The sequence below is a fragment of the Vipera berus genome (assembly GCF_964194415.1).
Source record: "Vipera berus genome assembly, chromosome: 13".
Lineage (NCBI taxonomy): Eukaryota > Metazoa > Chordata > Lepidosauria > Squamata > Viperidae > Vipera > Vipera berus.
The window spans coordinates 18,280,477-18,302,326 of NC_138216.1; the positions used below are offsets into that span (position 1 = coordinate 18,280,477).

At 53.3% G+C, this 21,850-nt stretch overlaps 1 protein-coding gene across 1 annotated transcript in view; it reads left to right on the forward strand.

Annotated features, from left to right (window-relative positions):
• The window catches only part of USP31 (ubiquitin specific peptidase 31), a gene marked incomplete at its 5' end in the record, with an annotated part of 39,419 nt that extends 18,044 nt beyond the window's left edge, over positions 1-21,375 (forward strand). Inside the window, 15 exons of the mRNA XM_081337982.1 lie at positions 6,193-6,333; positions 6,684-6,772; positions 7,284-7,376; positions 7,568-7,703; positions 8,481-8,625; positions 8,853-9,036; positions 12,397-12,508; positions 13,256-13,350; positions 13,609-13,686; positions 14,202-14,331; positions 14,728-14,847; positions 14,966-15,191; positions 15,477-15,635; positions 15,922-16,074; positions 16,270-21,375. Of these exons, the coding sequence (XP_081194108.1) occupies positions 6,193-6,333; positions 6,684-6,772; positions 7,284-7,376; positions 7,568-7,703; positions 8,481-8,625; positions 8,853-9,036; positions 12,397-12,508; positions 13,256-13,350; positions 13,609-13,686; positions 14,202-14,331; positions 14,728-14,847; positions 14,966-15,191; positions 15,477-15,635; positions 15,922-16,074; positions 16,270-17,765 (3,357 nt within the window). The 3' untranslated portion in view covers positions 17,766-21,375. The remainder of the gene's footprint in view (positions 1-6,192; positions 6,334-6,683; positions 6,773-7,283; positions 7,377-7,567; positions 7,704-8,480; positions 8,626-8,852; positions 9,037-12,396; positions 12,509-13,255; positions 13,351-13,608; positions 13,687-14,201; positions 14,332-14,727; positions 14,848-14,965; positions 15,192-15,476; positions 15,636-15,921; positions 16,075-16,269) is intronic.
• Between the last annotated feature and the right edge of the window lie 475 nt (positions 21,376-21,850).

The following is a 21,850-nucleotide window of genomic DNA, read 5'->3' on the forward strand; positions in this document are numbered from 1 at the left end:
TAAAGCACCAGAGAGTAGGACAAGAAACAATGGATGGAAACTAATCAAGGAGAGAAGCAACCTGGAATTAAGGAGAAACTTCCTAACGGTGAGGACAATCAACCAGTGGAACAACTTGCCGTCAGAAGTTGTGGGTGCTTCATCACTGGAGGCTTTTAAGAAGAGACTGGACAACCACCCAGGTATAAGGTCTCCTGCTTGAGCAGAGTGTTGGACTAGGAAGACCACCAACGTCCCTTCCAGCTCTATTCTAATTGATTGATATGAAAAGTCTATACACCCTTGCTAAAATGCCAGGTTTCTGAGATGTAAAAAAATCAGATCAAGATAAATAACTTCAGTTTTTCCCCCATCTTTAATATAACATATAAGCTGTACAATTCAATTGAAAAATACCGGTAATCTGAAATCTTTCAGGAGGGAAATAATAATAAACATTCAATAACATGCTTGCTTAAGTGTGCACACCTTTAAACTATTACTTTGTTGAAGCACCTTTTGATTTTATGATAGCGTTCAGTCTCGTGGGGTAAGAGCCTATCTGTGTGGCACATCTTGCCTCAGGAATCTTTGCCCACTTTTCCTTGAAAAATGCTCCAAATTTGTCAGATTGGGGGGGCTTTTCCTGTGCACAGCCCTCTTCAGGTCACCCCATAGTTTTCCAGTTGGATTTAGGTCCGGACTCTGGCCGGGCCATTTTGAAACTTTCATCTCCTTCTGGTGAAGTCATGCTTTTGTTGATTTGGAGCTATGCTTTAGGCCGTTGTGTTTTATGGTAAAATTCCATCTTCAGCATTTTAGCAGAGGCCTGAAATTTTGGTTCCAAAATTGACTGATATTTGGAAGTGTTTATAATTCCCTCCACCTTCACAAAAGCCCCAGCTCCAGTTGAAGAGAAGCAGCCCCAAAGGATAACGAGGCCACCACCCTGCTTTGCTGTGAGTATGGTTCAGTTTTGGCGATGCACACTGTTGCTTTTACACCAAACATACTTTTTGCAATTGTCCAGAACGTTCAACCTTGGACTCATCAGACCATAACACATTTTCCCACATGCTTTTGCCAAACTTGACGTAGGTTTTTGCAAAATCTAGCTGGGCTTGGATGTTTTTCTTTGTAAGAACAGGCTTCCTTCTTGCCCCGGGCCCAGACAAGAATTGGAAGATGGTTGTCACATGTTGTCACCAATATTGCCAGAAATTCCTTTAATGTTATTGTAGGCCTCTTGGCAGCCTCTCGGACAAGGTTTCTTCTTGTTTTTTCATCAATCTTGAAGGGACATCCAGTTCTTGGTAATGTCATTGTTGTGTCACTTTTTCTCCCCTTGTTGGTGACTGGCTTCACTGGCTTCCAGGGTGTATCCAGTGCCTTGGAAATTGCTTTGCACCCTTCCCCCGACTGATACCTTCCGACAGTAAGATCCTTTAATTAATTTATTTATATTTTTTATTTATTTTTTTATTTATTTATTTATTTATTTATTTATTTATTTATTTATTATTTCAATTCAATTCAATTCAATTCAATTCAATTTATATACCGCCCTTTTCCCGAAGGACTCAGGGCGGTTTACAGGGCAAAATTAAAACAATACAATATAAAAATTAAAATAAAATTAAATCAATAGCCCCAAAATTTAAAATTAGAATTTAAAAACCTTAAAACCCCTCAGTCCAGGCCAGCTAACTCAAAAAGCCAGGTTTTTAGGTCCCGGCGAAACGAACGAAGGTCGGGGGCGATCCGGAGTTCCACCAGCAATTGACTCCATAGGGCTTGATGCTTCTTAAGCTCTTTGCAGACCGCGGCTTTTGCTATAAGAGGCAACTGGGTGAATGTCAGAAAAGTCCTAGTAGAACTGCTGAACTTGATATGGGCTTGATCAGAGTCACTTTAATTGACGGCAGGTGTTTACTGACTACGGTTTAACGTCAGTTTGAAGGCGATTGGTTCATTCTGAACACAGCCACATCTCTACTTATAAGAGGGTGTGCACACTTATGCAACCGCAGTATTGTACATTTTAATTGTGATTTTTCTTCCTAGAAGGATCTGTTTGTTTTCAATTGAATTGTATAGTTTATATGTTATATTAAAGGTGTAAACAATTTTTTTGAAGTGATTTATCTTGGTCTGATTTTTCTACATCTCAAAACTCTGGCATTTGAATAAAGGTGTGTAGACTTTCTATATCCCCTGTATGTTATTACCTCACCTTAAGTCCCCCCCCAACGATTGTAAAAACGGCTTCCTTTTAGATATCTTTTATGTAAGCCCACAATATCAGACCGGTTGCTCTGCTCAAGGGACAAAGGAGGGAGAAGGTGTTTTGTTTTCAGAAGAAAAAAAAATGGGAGACGGTCCCTCTTTCTCTCAATTTCAAGTTCTCGCCTTCTTTGGCCGCTCAAATTGGGGAGCTGTGGGGAATGCTCTAGTAACGTTTTTTTTTCAATGGGGGAGTGGTTTATGGGGTGGGGGGACATCTTTCTGATGCTCGGGGTGGCTACTTCACTTCTCCACTTCACTTCTCATCAACGTCCCTCTGGTTCCACGGGAGGCCTGGCAGCAGGAAAGAGCTGTGTTTGGGCCCCGGGTGAGCAGCCCCCAGAAGCCCCCCGGGCCCTGCACAGACGGGGCTACGCTGGCTGAGGCGATGGGCAAGGCGCAAAGCGTTGTGGTGAAGAGGTTGCCGGGCAGGAGGGACTCTCTGGCAGAGGAAACGGCCGACACCAGGCAATGGGGCCCCTCCAGATGTTTCCATGCCAAGTTGGCCTCAAAGTGCTTGCTGGCAGCTGTGGCGGCTCCGGAGGATTCTCTCTGTTGCTGGTGTCACCTGGTTGGGCTGCTTTAGGAGGGGGTAGCCGGGCCCTGTGCTTGGTGGCGTGGTGGTATCACAACGGCAGATCTCGCTTGAACTTTGGAGCCTTCTTTAAACACCAGAACCTGTTCTCAAAAAGTACCAGATGCCATATTTGGCTTTTCCTGACTTGCATTTCCCTGCCTCTCAATGCCGTCTTCTCATCCTGCTGTAACAGTTGAAGCAGGAGGGAAAATGGCCGTTTCTCTCAGTAGTGAAAAGATGGGGGGGGAGGAATAAGCAGCTGGGCAGCTCCTGTGGCCTCTTCCACGATGACCTCTGGGAGAGGCCTCTGAGGCCTAGAATGGACTTCCGGAAGTGACATCCACGCACTTCCTGTGGGCCGTTCTAGGTCTGGGAGGCCTCCTCCAGGCCTCAGAGGCCTAGAACGGACTTCCAGAAGTTTTCCAAACTCAACAACATTTAGCTACTGGTTTTCCCGAACTGGTGTGAACCGGCTGAATCCCACCGCTGCATAGAGCAAGCCAGGATCAACTCTGGGCCCGTGCGCAGTCAGGCTGAAAACCCCTTGTCCTTTGGGGACCACATCCAAGGCATCCCAGCATCATTTTGCATTTGGGAAATAAGGACAAGGGAAGCAACCTCATAAGATTTTACAAGTAGTTCTTAACGTACAACTGGTCACTTAGTGATGGTTCGAAGTTACGACTGACCTGAAAAAGGGAGTTTATGACCTGGATGTGAAATTCTGACAGTCGGGCCCCCTCCACAGTCACGTGACTGAACTTCAGGCTCTTAGCAACATGGGCCCATTTTTGTCCATTTGCATCCAGTGGTCACGTGACAAAATTTTACAGGCCCTTGTGATGTGCGGCAAAACCAGGCCCATAATGAACCATTGGTTCACTTGAATGACTGCAGTGTTTGCTTAATGACTGCTCCCAAACTATCCCAAATCATGTGACTGTCCTGTTTTACAACCATAATGACATATGACCTTAATGGGCTGGTTCCTTTACTGCCATATGTTGAGGACCACCCATACTTCAGTTTTATAGATTTAATAATTTTGGAATAGAAATTTCCCTTTGTTTTGGTTTCTCTCACCTCTCGCTGCCTTTTCCTGTTGCTGGTCATGTATTTAATCATTTTCTTCCTCTTGGACCTGCATCCTTGTTTTCCATCTTGGAAATGGCTAGAAATGTTGGCCCAGTGGAGCAGGGACCTTGTTTTCCCCAGGCAGGAGCAGAGAAGAGCCGGTGAGGAAACACAAAGGTTTTTTTCTTTTAAATGCACATATCTTACTGAAATGCTGCAAATGCCTCATAGCACTAGAAAGGATTCACGCCACAGATTCATAATTAATGAATGTGCCATTCTCTCCTAGTGCAAATGCATTATAAATAAGTTAGTAATGAAACAGACAATTGGGGGGGCAGAGCATTTCTGCCCTGAATGCAATTCCCTGGGGATGCATGTTGGTGGTGAAAGAGGTTTAGCTGGCGTCAAGCTGGTTCGGAAATCCATCCCTGCCCTGCTCCACCTCTCGAGGGTTCGGTGTGTGTGCGTTTCCTCTTGTTTTGTCCATTGGCACAGGGGGTGAGCTGTCAGGCTTGAAAGATCAGGACCACACATGAAGTTCCAATTAAACTGATTTATTACTCAACATGTACACAAGAATGCACAATAATCTATTCAACTAATAGTTAGCGTTATCTTGATGCAATGGAATTCAGGAGGGGCTGCTCCATTTGTGGCTACCTAGAGACTCTAGGCTGATTCCTCTTTTGACTGGCCCCAGGCTTTCTCCTCCTCCTCCTCCTCCTCCTCCTCCTCCTCCTCCTCCTCCTCCTCCTCCTCCTCCTCCTCCTCCTCTTCGAGCTGGTCTTTGCTGAGCCTGGGAACACACTCAGCCTGGTGAGCATCTGGGCCCTATGCCATAGCAATAACACTGAGACTTATATACCACTCCACAGAGCTTTATAGCATTCTCTGGGTGGTTTACAAATGTCAGCATATTGTCCCCAATAATCTAGCTCCTCATTTTATTGACCTTGGAAGGATGGAAGGCTGAGTCAACCTTGAGCCAGTCAGGATTGAACAACTGGCTTTGGGCAGTTTGCCTGCAATACTGTATTGTAACTACTGCGCCACCACGGCCCTAGTACAAGAATAGGGACCTCTGGACCCTCCCCCTACCAGTATGTTTTGAGTAATAGATCGGTAGCAACCTGATGGGGATCAGGGCCAGGGCAGAGTCGGAGGAGGCTTCTCCCTTGCCTGCCTTCTCTGCTCTTTCCCTGCTCTGCCTGTGCCTGGAGGAGCCCTGCTTTGGCCAGCCTGGTGCAGCTGTTGGTCTCCTTGGCTTAAGTGGGATTTTAGCAGCTCCTTTGGCTTCACCAACCCCACTCCCTTCTCCAGACCTCAAGCTGTTGATTTCCTCTTCTCTATCCCTTTGGGGGGGGGCATTGCAGTTGGGAACCTCTCAATTTCCTTAACAGTTTAGTTGTGCCAGATCTTTCTACTAAAAGAGGCCGCCTCTGTAGGGGACCATTGCTGTGGATTTGATGAAAATCTCCCAGTCTGGCGTCCTTGGCTGGCTGGAGTTGCTGTCCGGCAGTCTGGCCACTCGGGGCTGTTGGGGGAGGTGGGCAGCAGCTCTGAAGTCTTCAGGGGGAGACTTGGGTTTGTGCTGCTGCTTTTAACCCTCGGGAAGAGTCTGGACTCACCCTGGGTTTGGCTTAGGGTTACGGTCTCTCTTCCACCCCTGGAGCACATCTGCCTGTTGCTGTCCTCGGTGGTGGGAAGGACCAAGGGGCGTCCCTAAAAGGCATTTGGAGGCCAGCAGGGGAGGCTCTGCTGGAGGGTTGATGCTTTGGCTTGCACGAATTGCAGGGGATGGGGGGTGTTTGCTGCCTTGTCCCGGGCTCCCCAAGGACTTCTGGTCACTTAGAATAATCCATAAAACAAATCACTGGAAACAGATTGTACAGTTAGGCAATCATCGGTCCCTCCTGGTGTTTCCAAGGCTAACAGTGTCCTAGTTATTGGGAGCTGTTTCATCAACCCTGAAGGTCATCTGAATGTTTAGGGATCCATGTGGATGGATCAGAGCCCCCCCCCCAAAATCCATGCCCGGTCTCCCCCATGCGTCTCGTGGCGGCCCTCCATGTGTCCACTCAGGAAGAGGGAGGTGGGCTGGTGGGTTGGCCTGAAGGAGGGGCACAAGGTGTTGCAATAATACCTTTTCCAAGAAGATGGCCTGGGGGAGTTCCAACTTTACCTGTCCCCTGTCAGATGGGAAGCATCCTGAAAGTGGGGGGGGGGCTGTGTTCCCCGGGTGGGGTTCCTTCAACCTGTGTGCTCTTTCTCCACAGAGCATCGTTTCCAAGAACGCCTTGCAGTTCCGAGGGAGCTCGCAACACGACGCGCAGGAGTTCCTGCTCTGGCTTCTGGACAGAGTCCATGAAGATCTCCACAATTTAGTGAAGAACAGCGACGGGAGAGCGTCTGTGAAGGTGAAGCACTCTCCTTTGGAGCCGGTTGCTCTTGGCTTGGCTGCAGAAGAGCCCCGTGGAGAGAACGATGGCAATCCGGAAGACGAATTGCACCACTGGGCTGAACTGCACTGGGTTGCCTTGGGTCGTTGTGTGCTTTGCGTTCCTTGCTGAATGTCCTCCTGGGATCACAAAAGGCCTGTACGCAAAAGAGCCTTACTGGGAGGAGACCTTTGGGTGTTTCAGTTCCCCGGTGTTGTTCTTGTGGACTTTCAGAAAGTCTTGGCTTTCAGGTCGCCCTCGGGGCTCACCTTACTGGATCCCTGACGGTGCCTGCACTGACCGGCCTTCCTGAATCCCTTTTGTTTTAGCTACCGTTAGAAGAAGATTCCCTGATTGAGGGAAGCCTCTTGCCAGTCAACAGCACTTTCGTCCAGGAACTCTTTCAAGCACAGTACAGGTGAGGTCCCCTCCTGCTTTCTGCTCACCTGGCTTCGCCCTGAAATCAAGACCATTGGCCCTCAGACCCGGCAAGCAGGGCTGTTTCTGGGCTGCGCTGCCTGGGCTGTTCTGTCCCTGGGAGCTGCCAGCTGGAAGGGCAGCGCCTGGGTGGGTGGCCTTGGTCTCCTGAGCTCCTCTTGGGTCTAATTCCCACCAACGGGAGCTGCGGGGCGGCTGTCCTGGCTCAGCCTGTCATGCATCTAACCGCATGTGATGCTCCTGGGTGGAAAAGGAGGCTTCCACGTGAAGATGTCGGTGCAAAAGCCAGCTTGGGCCTTCCTCTTTGCGTTTTTTAATGGCTTCATTATTCTTTACTTCCCTTCCACTGTCGGAGGTTAATTGAACTTTTGGGCACGGGTAACGGTGGGGAGTGGGAGGTCTTCTTATCAGCAGGGGCTCCCCCTGATGGCTTCTCTGGGCAAGGCTTTGCTGCGTGGGGTCGAGAAAAAAGAGGGCTTTTCTGTTCCCAGGTCATCCTTGACATGTCCTCATTGCCAGAAGCAGAGCAACACCTTCGACCCTTTCCTCTGCATTTCTCTGCCAATCCCGCTGCCCCACACACGGTAGGTCTGCACGGCCAGGATCGCCTCACCTTAACAGGCGGCGAGTGAAACGAGGCAGAAGCCCCTCACGAGAAGCTCTGCGGGACTGTTGGGAGAGAGCTGGCCTTTCCCTCCCCCTCTGGGTGGTCTGAGAGATGGACCCCTTCTGGTGCGGGAGGGAGCCGCTCAGCAGCCTGTTTGGCTCTCTGCAGCCCGCTGTACATTACCGTGGTCTATCGAGGGAAGTGTTCCCACTGCATGCGCATTGGAGTGGCCGTGCCTTTGTCCGGAACAGTGGCCCAGTTGAGGGAAGCGGTGGCCAGAGAAACCAAAATACCTGCCAAACAGGTAAGGGGGGAAGGGTATTTGGGTGGTCTTCCCAACCAGACTACTCTCCCCTGTCTGTTGAGCCTGCCATGGGTGAGCAGATGCTCAAGGCTGCCTCTGTTCCCTTTCCACTTGCTCGGGAGCTGGAAGCCAGCTCCGAGCAGAGCCATATTCAGCGAAGCTGATGCCGGGTCTCCATAGGAAAGAAAGGGAAATTAGGTGGCCGTGTTCATGGTGCCTTTACAGCCTTTACGTCTGGAGCCGGACAGTTCTGGACACATCCAAGATAGTTCGTGACTTAATTATGGTATGAGACAACAGCAATATCAAGACTCTATAGTGCTTTACGGCGCTCTCTGGGCGGCTTACAATGAAGGAGCATTTGCACGTTGCCCCCAACAATCTGGGTCCTCATTTTAGCGAACCCAGAACCAATCACGATCGAACTGCTGGCAGTCGGCAGAGTCAGCCTGCAATGCCGCATTTTAACTACTGTGTCAGCAGATAAATTCTTAGAAGGGGCACCACAGCCATCTCCAAATTGGGGTGGGGGGGTGGGGGACAACGGAGCACAAGACGGTGCGGCTTTCGGTCCTTCCTGAAAGGCTGGGCTAATTCGGCGTTTGGTCAGGCCGACTGGGTCTAAGCGCTGAGTCTTGGTGCCTCTAGTTAAGAGAAGGGGGGCTGAGCCTGAGGCCCTGCTGCACCCCTTGGCTCTGGGCCCTGCTGCTGCGCAGGTGCTGCTCGGCTGGGCCACGTTGCGAGAGAGACAGGGCTGTCCTCTCTGGGCCTCTCCAGATTGTGCTCACGGAGATGTATTACGACGGCTTTCATCGCTCTTTCTCTGACTTGGATGACCTTGACACGGTGCAAGAGAGCGACTGTATCTTTGCCTTTGAGACCCCGGAGATCTTCTGGCCAGAAGGGATCCTAAGCCAGAGAGGTATGTCGACCTGTGGGATCTCTGGGCAACGACGGTTGGGAGGGCTGGGTGGGGGTCCCCCTGCTTTGGTCCTTGGATCTCTGGACTTCTGTTCGTTCCAGAGAAGGTCACCTCTTGGCCTTCCATCCCATCACTTAAGCTCTTTCTGTCCAGTCCAGATTTGGGAAGCGGAGCTGGGCCTTCTGCTCTGGGCATCTCTGCTGAAACTCTCGCATGCTCTCTTCCAGGAATCCACGCCAACAGTAATCTGAACCACTTGAAATACAGCCTCGACCATGCCAAGTCACCCACTTATGCCCAGGCTACGTTGGAGAGCGGCAGTGCCCGGACAATGGCGGCAGCTGCTGCTCTGAGCGATAAGCTTGTGGTGCTGGTGTGCAACAGAGCCTGCAGTGGTCAGCAGGGAAAGCGGTAAGGCTGGAGGCCTGGCTCCACCGGAGGAGCCCTGAGTCCTTTCCGGACACTCTTCTTTACCTGGGTCTGAATGTGTCGCAGGGGCACAGGGCCTGGTCGCTGGCAGTCCCTGCCCGGCCGGTCCTATTTGGGCAGGATTGGCAGGCGCCGGGTCCCTTCAATTAAACAGTGCCACCTGTTGGGGCTTCTCTCTTACAGCCCCCGCCCTCTGGAATGAAGTCCCACCCCTGAGACCTGAATGACCTCCCCCCACTCTGATGGTGTTTCAAAGCCCCCCCCCCGAAGGCCTTTTTATTTTTTCTCATCTGGCTTTCTCATTCCTACCATCTTTATTCTTTTTTTGCTTTCTTTATTTCTTTTTAAAATGTTTTCAGCAATGTATAAACTGTCCAGAATCTTTGGGAGATGGTGATGAGTCTTCCATTAGCAAGGAATATCTCGTTATAATTGTGCTGAAAAGGCTCAGCAGTGGGCCGAGTCCTCATTACGAAGGGCCGAGCCCTAATTCTCCATCCTTTTGACATGTGGGCAGATCGGGATTCCCTGGAGGAGGACATAAAAAGGCCTTTATGCATTTAGCAGCGGTCCCAGATGGAACTGAGATAGGTCAGCCGCAGTGGACGAAGCCGTCAGATGTGTTGTATGTTGTATTAATAGAAGCATCAAAACGGAGGGAGTTGTACGTCATGGTCTGGGTGACACTTTTAAAAAAGACATTGCCAGCCCAGCGCCCACTCTCAGAACTGAGCTTCACCAAGATGGACGGGTAGTCTCTTGACTTACGACTGGTTACTTAGCAACCATTCATAGTTATGATGGACACCTGGTTCCCGAGTTCTGATGTCTGGATCCCCTCTGCGACCACGTGACCGTGTTTTGGCAACTGGCCCTAATTTATGGCTCTTTGTGCCATCCCGCAGCCATGTGACTGTGATGTACAACACTTTTTCCAGAAATTGACATTTACTTCTGGTTTCCGGCAAAAAAAAAAAAAAGCACCATAGCAATCAACTCTGTGTGTGTGTGTGTGTGTGTGTGTGTGTGTGTGTGTGCATGCAGGCAAAAAGGTCATAAAATTGGTGTGGGGGTTAAGTGATGACCCACTTTATGATTCTGGTGATTTACAACAAAAGGGCTTCTCTGTACCTTTTGGTTTCAACCAGTTGCTCTGGCACGGAGTCGGGGGGGGGCAGATGGGGGGGCAGGCCCATTTCAGCTTGGGGGGACTGAAGATTTGGGGCCAGGGCTTTAGGATTTGCTTCCGGAGGTGGGGGACACTTTCCACTGCTAAAAATGTTTTATAGAAATTCATTCATTCATTCATTCATTCATTCATTCATTCATTCATTCATTCATTCATTCATTCATTCATTCATTCTAGCCTCCCATCTCAACCAGTTACTCTAAATTAAACAGTTAAAACAACGCAAAAAAGAAATTAAAAACAGTCAGCAACCAAGAGCTATTATACTGGCCGTCCTCGACTTACAATAATTCATTTACTGACATTTGGCACTGAAAATGACTTAGGACCATGTTTCACACTTACAATCGTTGCAGCATCCCCACGATCACACGATCAAAATTCAGATGCTTGGCAACTGACTCACATTTATGACGGTGGCAGCGTCCCAGGGGGTGGGGGTGGTCACGTGATCCCCTTTTGCCACCTTCTGACAAGCAGAGTCAGTGGGGAAGCCGGATTCACTTAACAACCGGGTTACTAGCTTAATTACATCGATTCTAACAGTTACATTGATTCACTTAACAACTGTGGCAAGGTGGGTCATAAAGTAGGGCAAAATTCACTTAACAGCTTTTCTTGCTCAGCAACAGTGTCAACATAACCAGGAAATGGTGTCCTTCACACACTTGGGACCCCAGACTGCGTTACACAGCCAGTTTTTTTGAAGCCTTGTGGAAGACCAACAGGGTGGGGCTTATTCTGGTCTCCGGAAGGGAATGTTTTTTGGGGGGGGACACTACAGCAGAGAAGGCACCTCTCCTTCCCCCCCAGCCAACCTTCCTTGGCTGATGGGACCCACAGCTTCCCCATCCTGCTGGCCCGAATTGGACAGGTAGAAAGGACTGGGAGAAGATGCTCCCTCAGATAACCTGGCCCCCAAAGCCACGAACAGCTTTAAAGGTGACAACTTGATTCCCTGGAAAAGCCTCCGTGGTTTAATACAGTTGCACCCGGAAACACACTGGCAGCCAACGCAGCTCACGAAACAGTGGCGTTACGTGTGTCGAATATCCGACATCATTTCCTATCCCTGCAGCTGCATTCTGTACCGGTTGAAGCTTCTGAATGCTCTTCAAGGGCAGCCCCATGTAGAGCACATTGCAGTAATCCAGCCAGAAGGTCACAAGAGCATGAGTGACTGTGAGCAGAGCCTCCCACTCCACTACAAATGTTGCGCAACCTGAAAGTGTGCAGAGGCCCTCCTGGCCACGGCTGGCACCTGCTCTTCTAGCAGGGCCTGTGAGTCCAGGAGGAGCCCCGGATTGCGCATTGGGTCTCCTTGTAAGTGTCATCTTAGACTCTCGTCCTGGAATCTGGTGCCTGCAGGTGAAAGACATAAAGTTTTAGATGAGCTGAAATCAGAACCTCAGTAGTTTTTGCTAGCTTAAAATCCAAAGCTATATGTTGACTTAAGCCCTTTGGCAAGTTAGTGAACAGATTAATACCAGTGGTGGGATTCAGCCGGTTCGGCAATTTTTTGTTGCCCAGACCCAGAATGGACTTCCGGAAGCGGCATCCACATAGAGAACCGGTTGTTCACATATTTGAATCCCACCACTGGTTAATACATAACATTTCGTATTTATTTAACATTTAAGCTACATAACTAATTGTTATTAAGCTAATAACAATTTTGATTTTGGAGGTACCTGATTGAATATTCAAATACTGTAAGCCAATTGATATAATTAATAAAATTATAAATTTGGTATTTTGCGAGCCAAACATCCTGAAGATCTCAGAAGTGCTGTTGAACTTGGAATTAATTAATTTTATATTGCTTGTAAAAGAAAAAGGTGCCGGAACTCACACATGTCATACAACCCGCCTTGCCTACCCTACAAGGTTCCATCCAAAAAAGGTGCCGGAACTCCGTTCTGGGCGTTCTATGAGAAAAAAAGCCCTGCTTGTAAGATTACGTTTTCAATTGGCTTGCAGTGAACTTGAGTTTTCTCTCTCTCTCTCTCTCTCTCTCTCTCTCTCTCTCTCTCTCTCACACACACACACACACACACACACACACACACACACACACACACACACACACAGGGAGCTCAGTTAATGGGTGGGTCCTGCCATGTTTTTTCCTCTTTGTGCTGCTCTTTTCTCAGGTTTGGCCAGCCCTTCGTGCTGCATTTGGAGAAGACCATCCCTTGGGACCTTCTGCAGAAGGAGATCTTGGATAAGATGCAGTATTTTCTGCGCCCCTCAGCCTGCATTCAGGTATGGGCCCCTCCCTTTGGCCCCTGGGCCTGGAGCAAGGAGGGAGAGCTGGTCTCGCGGTCACTAACTAAATGCAACAGGACTGCTTACAGATTTAATTGGCATTACTAAAACACCTCCCTCCCTCCTATTTTCTCAGCAATAACCATGATAAGCGGTGCCAATCCAAATGCCAAAGAATGAAAAATCTGTAACAAAATGCTGGGTGGAGATTATGTGAGACATTGTTGGACATCACAACGGTGGGGAAGCTGAGCCACCCCTGAGATTTCTGCCCTCCTTGCTCAATTCTGAGCAGTCGTGGAGGGGCCCCTAAAAGGAAGAGTGAAATTGCAAGAGGTTGGAAGGCCTGTGCAGCTGCCCCTCGACTTGCGACTGCAGTTCAGCCTGGCAGCTTTTGCTGGAAACCGGAAGTCAATGCTGGTTTCTGGTGAAAACAACCTAAAGCGTAGTCCCTAGGACTGCAGAATGTTTCAAACGGCCAGAAATTTGGGCTGGTCGCAAGTGCCCAAAGGGCGGTCATGTAACTGTGTCTGTGTGTCCTCATTTGTTGGAACTTTGGGTTGTAAGAAGCTTTTTTGGGGGGGGGTGTCTTTGGTAACTTTAAGTTGAGGACTATCTGTATTTTTTGGAGGGCCTCTGGATTCCACATTCTGGCCATTTAACTTTGGGCCGGAGCCCAGGAACGGTGGCTTGCCTCTGCCTGTCCTCTGACAGGTCCGCCCTCTTCTTCCCCCCCCCACGCAGGTGTGTCCCTTCAGCTTGCGAGTGGTCAGTGCGGTGGGCATCACGTACCTCTTGCCGCAGGAGGAACGGCCCCTCTGCCACCTGATGGTGGAACGGTGAGCAGGATGGAGCTCTTCCCTCAGGCCAAGGAGCTGCTCCTTCTCGTGGGGAGACACACCAAGCGGCTCTTGTGGCCTCCCCCCCCCGGTCTTCAGAGGAGCAGGGTCTCTGGGGCGGCAACAGCATGGAGCCCAGCTGCTTCTCCAAAGAGCACCCGCCCTCTTTCCCCCAGTTCCGTGAGGGTGGCAGCCATTGAAGGGGCCGATCCTGGTGGGTGTGGTGGGCTCTTCCCTTAGATTCTGTTCCGTTTGCAGAACCTTGAAGTCTTGTGGGACAGGCGGGACCCCCCACGTGAAGTTGGTGGTCGAATGGGACAAGGAGACGAAAGACTAGTAAGGAAAGGCCAGGCTTCGCGGGGCGCTTGCTGCGGACTCTGATCCAGAGGCCCGTGGGGTCCTCGGGACTGCTCTGCAGGGCTTCCCCTTCTCCCCCAAAGCGGCTGCTGGCAGGGGCAGCGGGCGGGTGGCATGTCTGGGAGGCATCAGCCAGCCTTCCAGATGATGTTCAGAGGAGTCCATGAGCCCAAGAGGTGCGCCTTTTGGGCAGTGGCCCCTGCCCTTTGGACCAATCTCCACATCCCCCCCCCCCCGATACACTGTTGGCCCCGATCCTGCGGGCCTTGCAAAGGCAGCTGAGCTCATTCCCAGGCAGAGCCTCCCGTTGGAGAGAATCGGGTGTTCCCGTCCTGATTGCCATTGAATTCTTTTGGGCTTGCCTGGCGTGGGCTGTTTTTCTTTCTTCCTGCTTCCCGGCCTGGTGTGCTGCCCAGAGTGTCGCTCTTTCAGCTGGGCGGCCATCGAAATAAACGGGAGCCAAAATGCCTCTTTGCTCCTCCTGCGTGTTGCAGCTTGTTCATCCACACCCAAGATGAGTACATCCCCGATGCTGAGAGTGTCCGCCAGCAGAGGGCGCTGCACCAGCAGCCTCAGTCCTGCACCTTAGCCCAGTGTTTCCAGCTCTACACCAAAGAGGAGCAGGTAGGTGGGTGGCCTGGCGGGTCCCCTGGGAAGCTTCGCCCCTCCCCGGCTGTGGGGAAACCGCCCCCCAAAGCTTCCCTCCGTAGTCCCGCCCCCTTCTCAGCTTGGTCTGGTTTGCTACGGGGAAATAACATTGAATCCAGTGCTTTGCAGCCAGGTGGCTGGGAGGAGGAGCGCGTGTTTCTTGCTCCAAAGCGCCCCCCTCCCCCCCAGTGGATCTCCTCTGAAGGGCCGGGAGAAGCAGGCAGGGTTGCAGGAAGGGCTGGGGCCACTCTCTGCCTCCTAACCTGGCCGTGGCTGTGCTCCGCTTGCTCTGCCTTGCTTGGAAGGAGGGGGCTTGCAGGGCCAGGGAAGGGCTCCCGTTGCTCCTCTGACCGCCTCCGCCCACGCTTCCAGCTGGCCCCCGACGATGCCTGGCGCTGCCCTCACTGCAAGCAGCTGCAGCAAGGAAGCATCAGCCTGAGCCTCTGGACGCTGCCTGACGTGCTAATCATTCACTTGAAGCGCTTCCGACAGGTGAGGGGGGGCTGCCTTGGGCCTCCTCTACGGCCAGGGCCGGTCGGGGAGCTGCCCCCGGGTCTGCCTGGTGCGGCGGCGCTGGCTGGTGATGCCCCCCTTTCTGCCTCTTCGCCAGGAAGGAGACCGGCGCATGAAGCTTCAGAACATGGTCCGCTTTCCCCTGACGGGCCTTGACATGACCCCTCACGTGGTCAAGCGAAGCCAGAGCAGCTGGAGCCTGCCCTCCCACTGGTCCCCCTGGAGGCGCCCCTACGGCCTGGGCAGAGACCCAGAGGACTTCATCTACGACCTGTATGCAGTGTGCAACCACCATGGCACCATGCAGGGCGGGCACTACACAGGTGACCGAGCTGCTGCAGCCCTTCGGCATGACGGGTGGCCTTTCTCCCGGCAGGGCCTGCTCCATCTCCCCCCGGCTAAACCAGTGCTCGGATCCCTTTGACTCCCAGCAGAGCTTTTCAAGGGCTCTCCCCCTGGTTTTTTTTTCCCCAGAGTGGGGTGCCCCTCAGCTTGGGCGAGCTCCTTTCCCCCTCCCTGCTTGGGGGGCTGTGGTGGGCCACGTTGCCTTGGGGAGCCCAGCCTGCTGAGGGTGGCTATCCCCGATGCAACCAACCCGTCTCTTGCAGCCTACTGCAAGAACTCCGTCGATGGCCTCTGGTACTGCTTTGACGACAGCGAGGTCCAGCAGCTGGCCGAGAATGAGGTGTGTAAGCCCACTGCCTACATCCTCTTCTACCAGAGGCGGACGGCCATTCCCGCCTGGTCAGCCAACAGTTCCCTGGCAGGTAAGAGCAGCAGCTGCTGCCGCCCTTCCCAGCCATCCTTGCGGGTCACAAGGTCAGAGACCTTCCTTCTGACTCAGCGAGGCCTCGGGTGGGCCCCTTCGCTCTCCTGCCTGGCCCTCCTTTCCCAGCCAACCAGGTGACTCAGAGGGGCCCCCCCAGGAGATCTGGCCATCGGCTGCCTGCGTCAGTGGTCCTGCTAGGACCCCACGCTGACCCGAAAACAAGGATGCTTCTCTTGGACTGTGGCCCCTGAGGCTCTCCCCCGCCTGACCTTTTCTTATGACAGGTTCCACCAGCTCCTCCCTGTGTGAGCACTGGGTGAGTCGGCTACCGGGCAGCAAACCGCCCAGCGTGGCCTCGGCGGCCTCCTCCAGGCGCACCTCGCTGGCTTCCCTCTCGGAGTCGGTGGAGCTGATGGGAGAGCGGAGTGAGGATGATGGTGCGTACACGGGGGCAGGGGTCTTGGGGACTAGCTTCCTTCCCAGCACTGGGTGCGAGTCTTTCGCCCCTGCTGCTCAGCCCTCGGACAGGGAACTGTGCCAGCCTCGGGGGTCCAGGAGGACGAGGAGGGCGCCTGGCTCCTGTGTGGGGAAGGCCGAGGCGACAGGATGGCTTCTGTCTTTGCGCCTTGCAGGAGGGTTTTCGACCCGGCCCTTTGTGAGGAGCGTCCAGCGCCAGAACCTGTCTTCCAGATCCTCGGTGACCAGCCCTTTGGCCACCAACGAAAACGGGGCCCGCCCGTCGTGGCCCCTCTCCGCCAAGCTGCAGATGCGCTCCAACTCGGCTTCTCCTGTCCACGGCTCCTCCACCACCCTGGAGAGAATCGGAGAGTCGGCCGACGACCGTGTGGCCACCTCCTGCTTTGGCAGCCGGCGGAGTCTCTCCGGCAGCCCCCTGGAGCCCAGGGAAGCAGGAGGCGGCCACCACGGCCAGCGGGACTCTCGGACGCTCGGCAGGGCCCCCCTGGCAGTCATGGAAGGGGTCTTCAGAGATGATGCTCCAGCGTGGAAAGCCCCCGGCAAGACCGGCCTGCAGACGGACAGGAACAGGTCCCCTCTGGGCCCCTTTGACAACAACAACCAGATCGCCTTCGTTGACCAGAGCGACTCTGTGGAAAGCTCTCCGGTCAAGGAGGGTCAGAACTTCGGCTGGCTGGCCAAGCCGGACGGTGGCAGCCCACTCCAGGCCCCTCCCTCCCAAGACAGCCATGGGCAGGGCAGCGGCTTGAAGTCAGGGCGGGCAGTCCTGTCCAGCCAGGATTCCCTGACATCTCACCGGTCGGCCCCGTCCCCCCCTCCCTCCAAGGCTTTGCCAAAGGCGCCCCGTTCCCGGAGCAAGCTGGACTCGTGCAGGGCCGGTGGGCGCCCTGGTTCTCCTGTGGCCAGGCCGGGCAAGAAAGACGCTGGCGCGAAGGGCCCCGAGGCCGCCTCTGCCACCTCCACCCAGCAGAAGCACCGGCCGGTTTCCTCACCGTCTTCCTCCGCGGCGGCCAGAAGGAGCTCTGGGGGCTCCGTGCGGGGACACCCCCCCTCGGGCAAGAGCAGGACTTCCGAGCGCGGCCTCAGCAGGGAGGGCTCCAAGCTGAGCCTGGGCTCGGAGAAGGCGGGCGGGGCTGCCAGCCCGCGCACAAGCTCTCCCCGGCTGGCCCAGGCGCGGGGGGAGGGCAGGGTCCCCGAGGGCAAGCACGTGCGCAGCACCTCCTTGGCCAGCCTGCGCTCGCCCGGCACCGGCTCCCGGTCCAACCTGAAGAGGGACAGCAAGTCGGAGGAGAAAGGCTTGTCCTTCTTCAAGTCTGCCCTCCGCCAGAAGGAGACCCGCCGGTCAGCTGACCTGGGCAAGACCACCCTGCTGGCCAAAAAGGCGGGGGGCGGCTCCTGCAAGGCTGCGGGGAAGACCCTTTCGGAGGAGAAGCCTCTGGAGAAGGCAACGCTCCCCAGTGCCAACGTGGCTGCCAAAGACCCCCTGCTGGCCGGCAAACGCTCCCTGCTGACCACTTGCAAATTGCAGTCTTCCCAGGCGGAGGGCAGCCCTAAGTCCCCTGGAGGGGGCAGGCCAGCCACCACCAAGGCTGTGCCCAGGCTCCCCCCGGCAGTGCCCTCCTCCCCCCGCGCGTCTTCCCTGTCGCCGTGATCCGCTGCTGCTCGGCTGCTGCTCCTCAGCTGCCCCGGAGGGGAGACCTCCTCGTGTTCCGTGGATGGGAGAACCTCGCTGCTCAGGCCCCTGGTGCCGGGCCCCCATGGCTGCTTGCAGGGCTGCCCAGGGACCCTCCACAGCCTGTCCAGGCAGGCCTCTGGGAGTGCCCAACGTGCCAGGCGTGCTCTCCTGGGGCTGGCCAGGGCGGGTGGTGGCCCAGCTCTGTGAGCCGAGACGACCTGCGGAGGGAGCCCGGGTCGCAAGCGGTGCCCTGGTTCTGCTGTGCTACCCTCCCTCCTTGGCTCCCCGTGTCGCTGCTTCCCCCAGGGCAATATCTCAGCGCTTACATTATTTCTCAGGTAAATGCTCAGCCAGAACTAGGAGGAACCGAAGACTCTGAGAAAGGTGCCTTCTCTCTCTCTCTCTGCCTGTCTGTCTTTCTCTCCTCTTCTCTTTTCACAGTCTTTTCATTCTGAGGGGTTTCTCTTGAGGCGCACGTTGCTGCCCAGGACCACCTCCTTCCTCCCGGGAAGGGGAGCCGTGGGCAGGATGAGGACAGTCCCAAGAGGAGGGGGCTGTGAAGGGGGCCGTGGAAGGGAGGCTCTGTGCTGTGCCTGGAAGGGTGGGCCAACTCCATCCCCCTCGAGGGACAGTGGCCGGCAGGGCTTCTGGCGGGAGGGGCCCTCTGCTTGGGGGGGGGCAACTGGGCCAGGCTCTTCGTCGTCTTGCTGCTTCTCCTGCCGGTGGCTTTTCAGCCTAAGACGCCATCTTGCCCCAGCTCGCTCTGGAACCAGAATTGTGTCTTCTGCCCCGTGTTTTTTGTTACGTTTCCCTGGCGGTGCTGGATGCTTTGTGCTTCTGACGCCCTCCTTCTCCTTTCTTGCTCCGCTATTCCCGAACACCCTCCGTGTCCGCTGGCTGGATACGGACATGCAGAAAAGGAGGATTCCTTGGATCCTCTCGTAGTCTGGATGGCGGGTGCGCTTCTTCCCTGTGCAGAGTAGCAACAGGAGCTGCGGTTTCCTTGCTGCTGCCACCTCTGCCTTGCACGTTCCCCACAGCCGTCCCTGTGTGTTGGGCTCGCGCCTCTTTGCTGCTCTGCGGGGGGCTCGATCTTTGCCCTGGCAGCTCTAGAAGGAGGCGGTTGCCCTGGGCTTCCTGTGCCCCCTCCTCGATCTTGGGTTACATCTCTGCAAGCAAGAGTGTTAAGGAGCCGCTCACTTGCTGCACCCCGTTGGAAGGCAACGAGGCAGCTAGCTCCCTTCACGTGTTAAAGGAACTTCCAGGAGGGTCTCTGCAACTCTGTAGGGCTCCTGGTGGGGGCAGAGAATTGTAGGCTGGTCTCTGTTCATGTGAGGCACAACGTGTGTGCATGTACGTATTTGCTGTAGCGGTAGTTGGGTGTGCAGCAAGGAGGGGGAGGAGAGCCTGTGGGTGTAGGAGTCCCTTGACCCTTCAGGTGTCTGTCCCCTTTCTTTTTTGTGGAGTAACATCGGCTTGCTTGGAGCAGTCTTGCTCTGTGGCCACTGTTGGGAATCTCTTCGGGTGGGGACCTACTCTTGATTGCCCTTTGATTGAGATAGAGGCCCATTTGTTCTTGAGGCCCTCTGTTGCCAACATTGTCATCTAGGGCTCGCTCACGGGGCATCTGTCTGAACAAGCTGGCCTAAAAATCAAGGTGTTGTGTTGATTGTGTGACGCTGGAATATCCTATCTAGAAAGCCTCTTGAAGTCTTGGGGTTGGGAAGGGTGGGGGTGGGGATTGGTAGTAACTGATTCTGGCATCCTTCAAAGAGGATGGGAACCGCGTTCATCCTCAGCGGGCATATTTCTTCCTTGCGTGGTTGTCATCCTAGCATTGAAGAGTCCAATTCCTCATCCCAGAAGCCTTTCTTCTTTCTTCCTTCTGTTCTTTCTGATTAGGTTGGTGTTAATTTGTACCTTGTTCTGTTCAGAAGAGGTACCTTGGAACACTTCACATTACTTGTCCTCAATATGCCACACAGAGCCTTTGCAACTAACTTTGCAGCCCTTGCTTACACACACCAGAGGCTCAGATCAGTTCAGAGAAGTGTTGGGACTGGAAACCTCCATGCTCCAGGAGTGACTTAATTCTGCAGACAGTTCTGTCTGTGGCAATCACATCTGGAATGCTGAGCATGGCCAGTTACTTTCCCCCTACTACTGAAGTTAAATTTGCATGGTACCGCCCAGCTGTTCCCTATGCATGCCCATATTCAGTATGCAAACAGCTCTTGCAAGCTACAGTAGAATACACTAAGGCAAGGATAGGCACCCCGTTTTCCTTCTGATGTTTCTAAATTGCAGCTCCCAGCTTCTCTTCCTGTGGGCCGTGTTACCTCAGCACGGCGGAGTGCCGTTCGGAGGCTGCAGCTCAGGCATCCTGGGCCGTGTTGCAAGAATTCGGGATGGGGGTCTCTGTCCAAGCTGCACTGGATGTGTCTGAGGAGCCCACGGCCTTTGTTCCCTGCTTTGGTGGGCCCCCAAAGCTTCCTTGGCTGACTTCTGTGGATAAAAAACGTAGCTGTGAAATTCTTCAAAGAAAGGAGGCAGCTTCTCTCATTGTCAGTCACGTTTGTCTTTCTAAAGCGAGAGAACCTATGCAGCTTTTACCCCAGACTCATCCTGACCCACTTTTCGTTGCGTGGCTTTGTGAACATTGTCAGCCCCTGGCAGATCCTGCACTGGGAGTGCCAGCCACCTCCCCTTGGCGCAGGAAGGAGGAGCTTCGTCCTGGCCAGGGGGAGCTGGCGGTTCGGCTACCGCCTGCAGAGTTGCTTAGGAGGGGCCTAGGAATGGCCCCGGGCTGGCCCGTTGGGGTCTGCCAACCAGGACAGGCCTGACCTGACTTCTGCTTAGCCATTCCGGAAACCCCCTCGGGCCCAGAAGTCGTTTGTGCTTGGAAATTCCAGCTGGAATTGTTTGTGGGAAAACCTTATTTTGCTCATTCCCCTATTAATCTGCTGATGGGTCCAACATAACCGCTCACAACTAAAATTTAGTTTTAATCTTTGGTGAGTTGACGCGAGAGTTGTTCTTCACTGGGGGAAAAGACACACTGACCCGAGAGCTGAACTTGGAGAGACTTAAAGAGGAGAACGTGGAAGTTGTGGAGATTGCTGAGGGCCCCGGAAGCGTTTCTGAGTTTGGCCAGTCTCCAGAAGGGGCAGCCGGAGAATCCACCGCCGTGGAGCCCCAGCTCACCTTTGGCTAAAACTAGATGCTCAACCCGATGAGTCAACCGTGGCAACCCGAGTTGCGTGTGAGGAGCTGCATGCGTTCCTCTCCTTCCCCGCTGCTGACTTTGATATGTGATCAGAGTTTCTGTCTTTTTTTTAAATCTCTACAATCTGCTGGGGGGGAGGCTGTGTCTCCTTCCCAGAAGGGGTTTTAACTTATTTCAGAGCAAGTGCATGAGAGTGTGTCAATGCCTTTTATTTATTTGTATGCACTTTTAATATGCAGAATTTATATTTTTATGTTTTGAAAATAATTTTCTTTCCTGAAGAAGAGTTTGGATACAAGGGATTGGATGATTAACAGCGAAAAATGTAATAATAGTACAATAAATTTACAGTGTACAAGGCCTTGCGTGAGGGAAAGTGTTTTTCTTCAAACTTCAACCCCACCCCACCCCATTAAAAGATAATGGCAAAATCTCCCTCAAGTGGAGCTAGAATTCGGTCCTTGCACAAGATATATATGGATCAGCTTTTAGCGATACTATGGAAATGATTTACCACTGTTTCCTGTGGATGCATTTTTTCAACTCCCTAGTCCCGTGGTGGCGAACTTATGGCACGTGTGCCACAGATGGCACACAGAGCCCTCTCCAGGCACACAGAGCCCTCTCCAGGCACGCACGCCGTCGCCCCAGTCCTGGGCCTTCAGCTGGGTTTAAAAACTTCGCTTTAGGCTTCCACTGCCATGTGCAAAAAAAAAGAAAAAAAGGTTCAATCAATCCAATTTCAGATTCTTGCAGGAAAAAAAAAGTTCTCGCAAAGTTGGAATTGATTGATTGAACTTTTTAGTCCCACCCAGTCTGCTGTTACCACCACAAC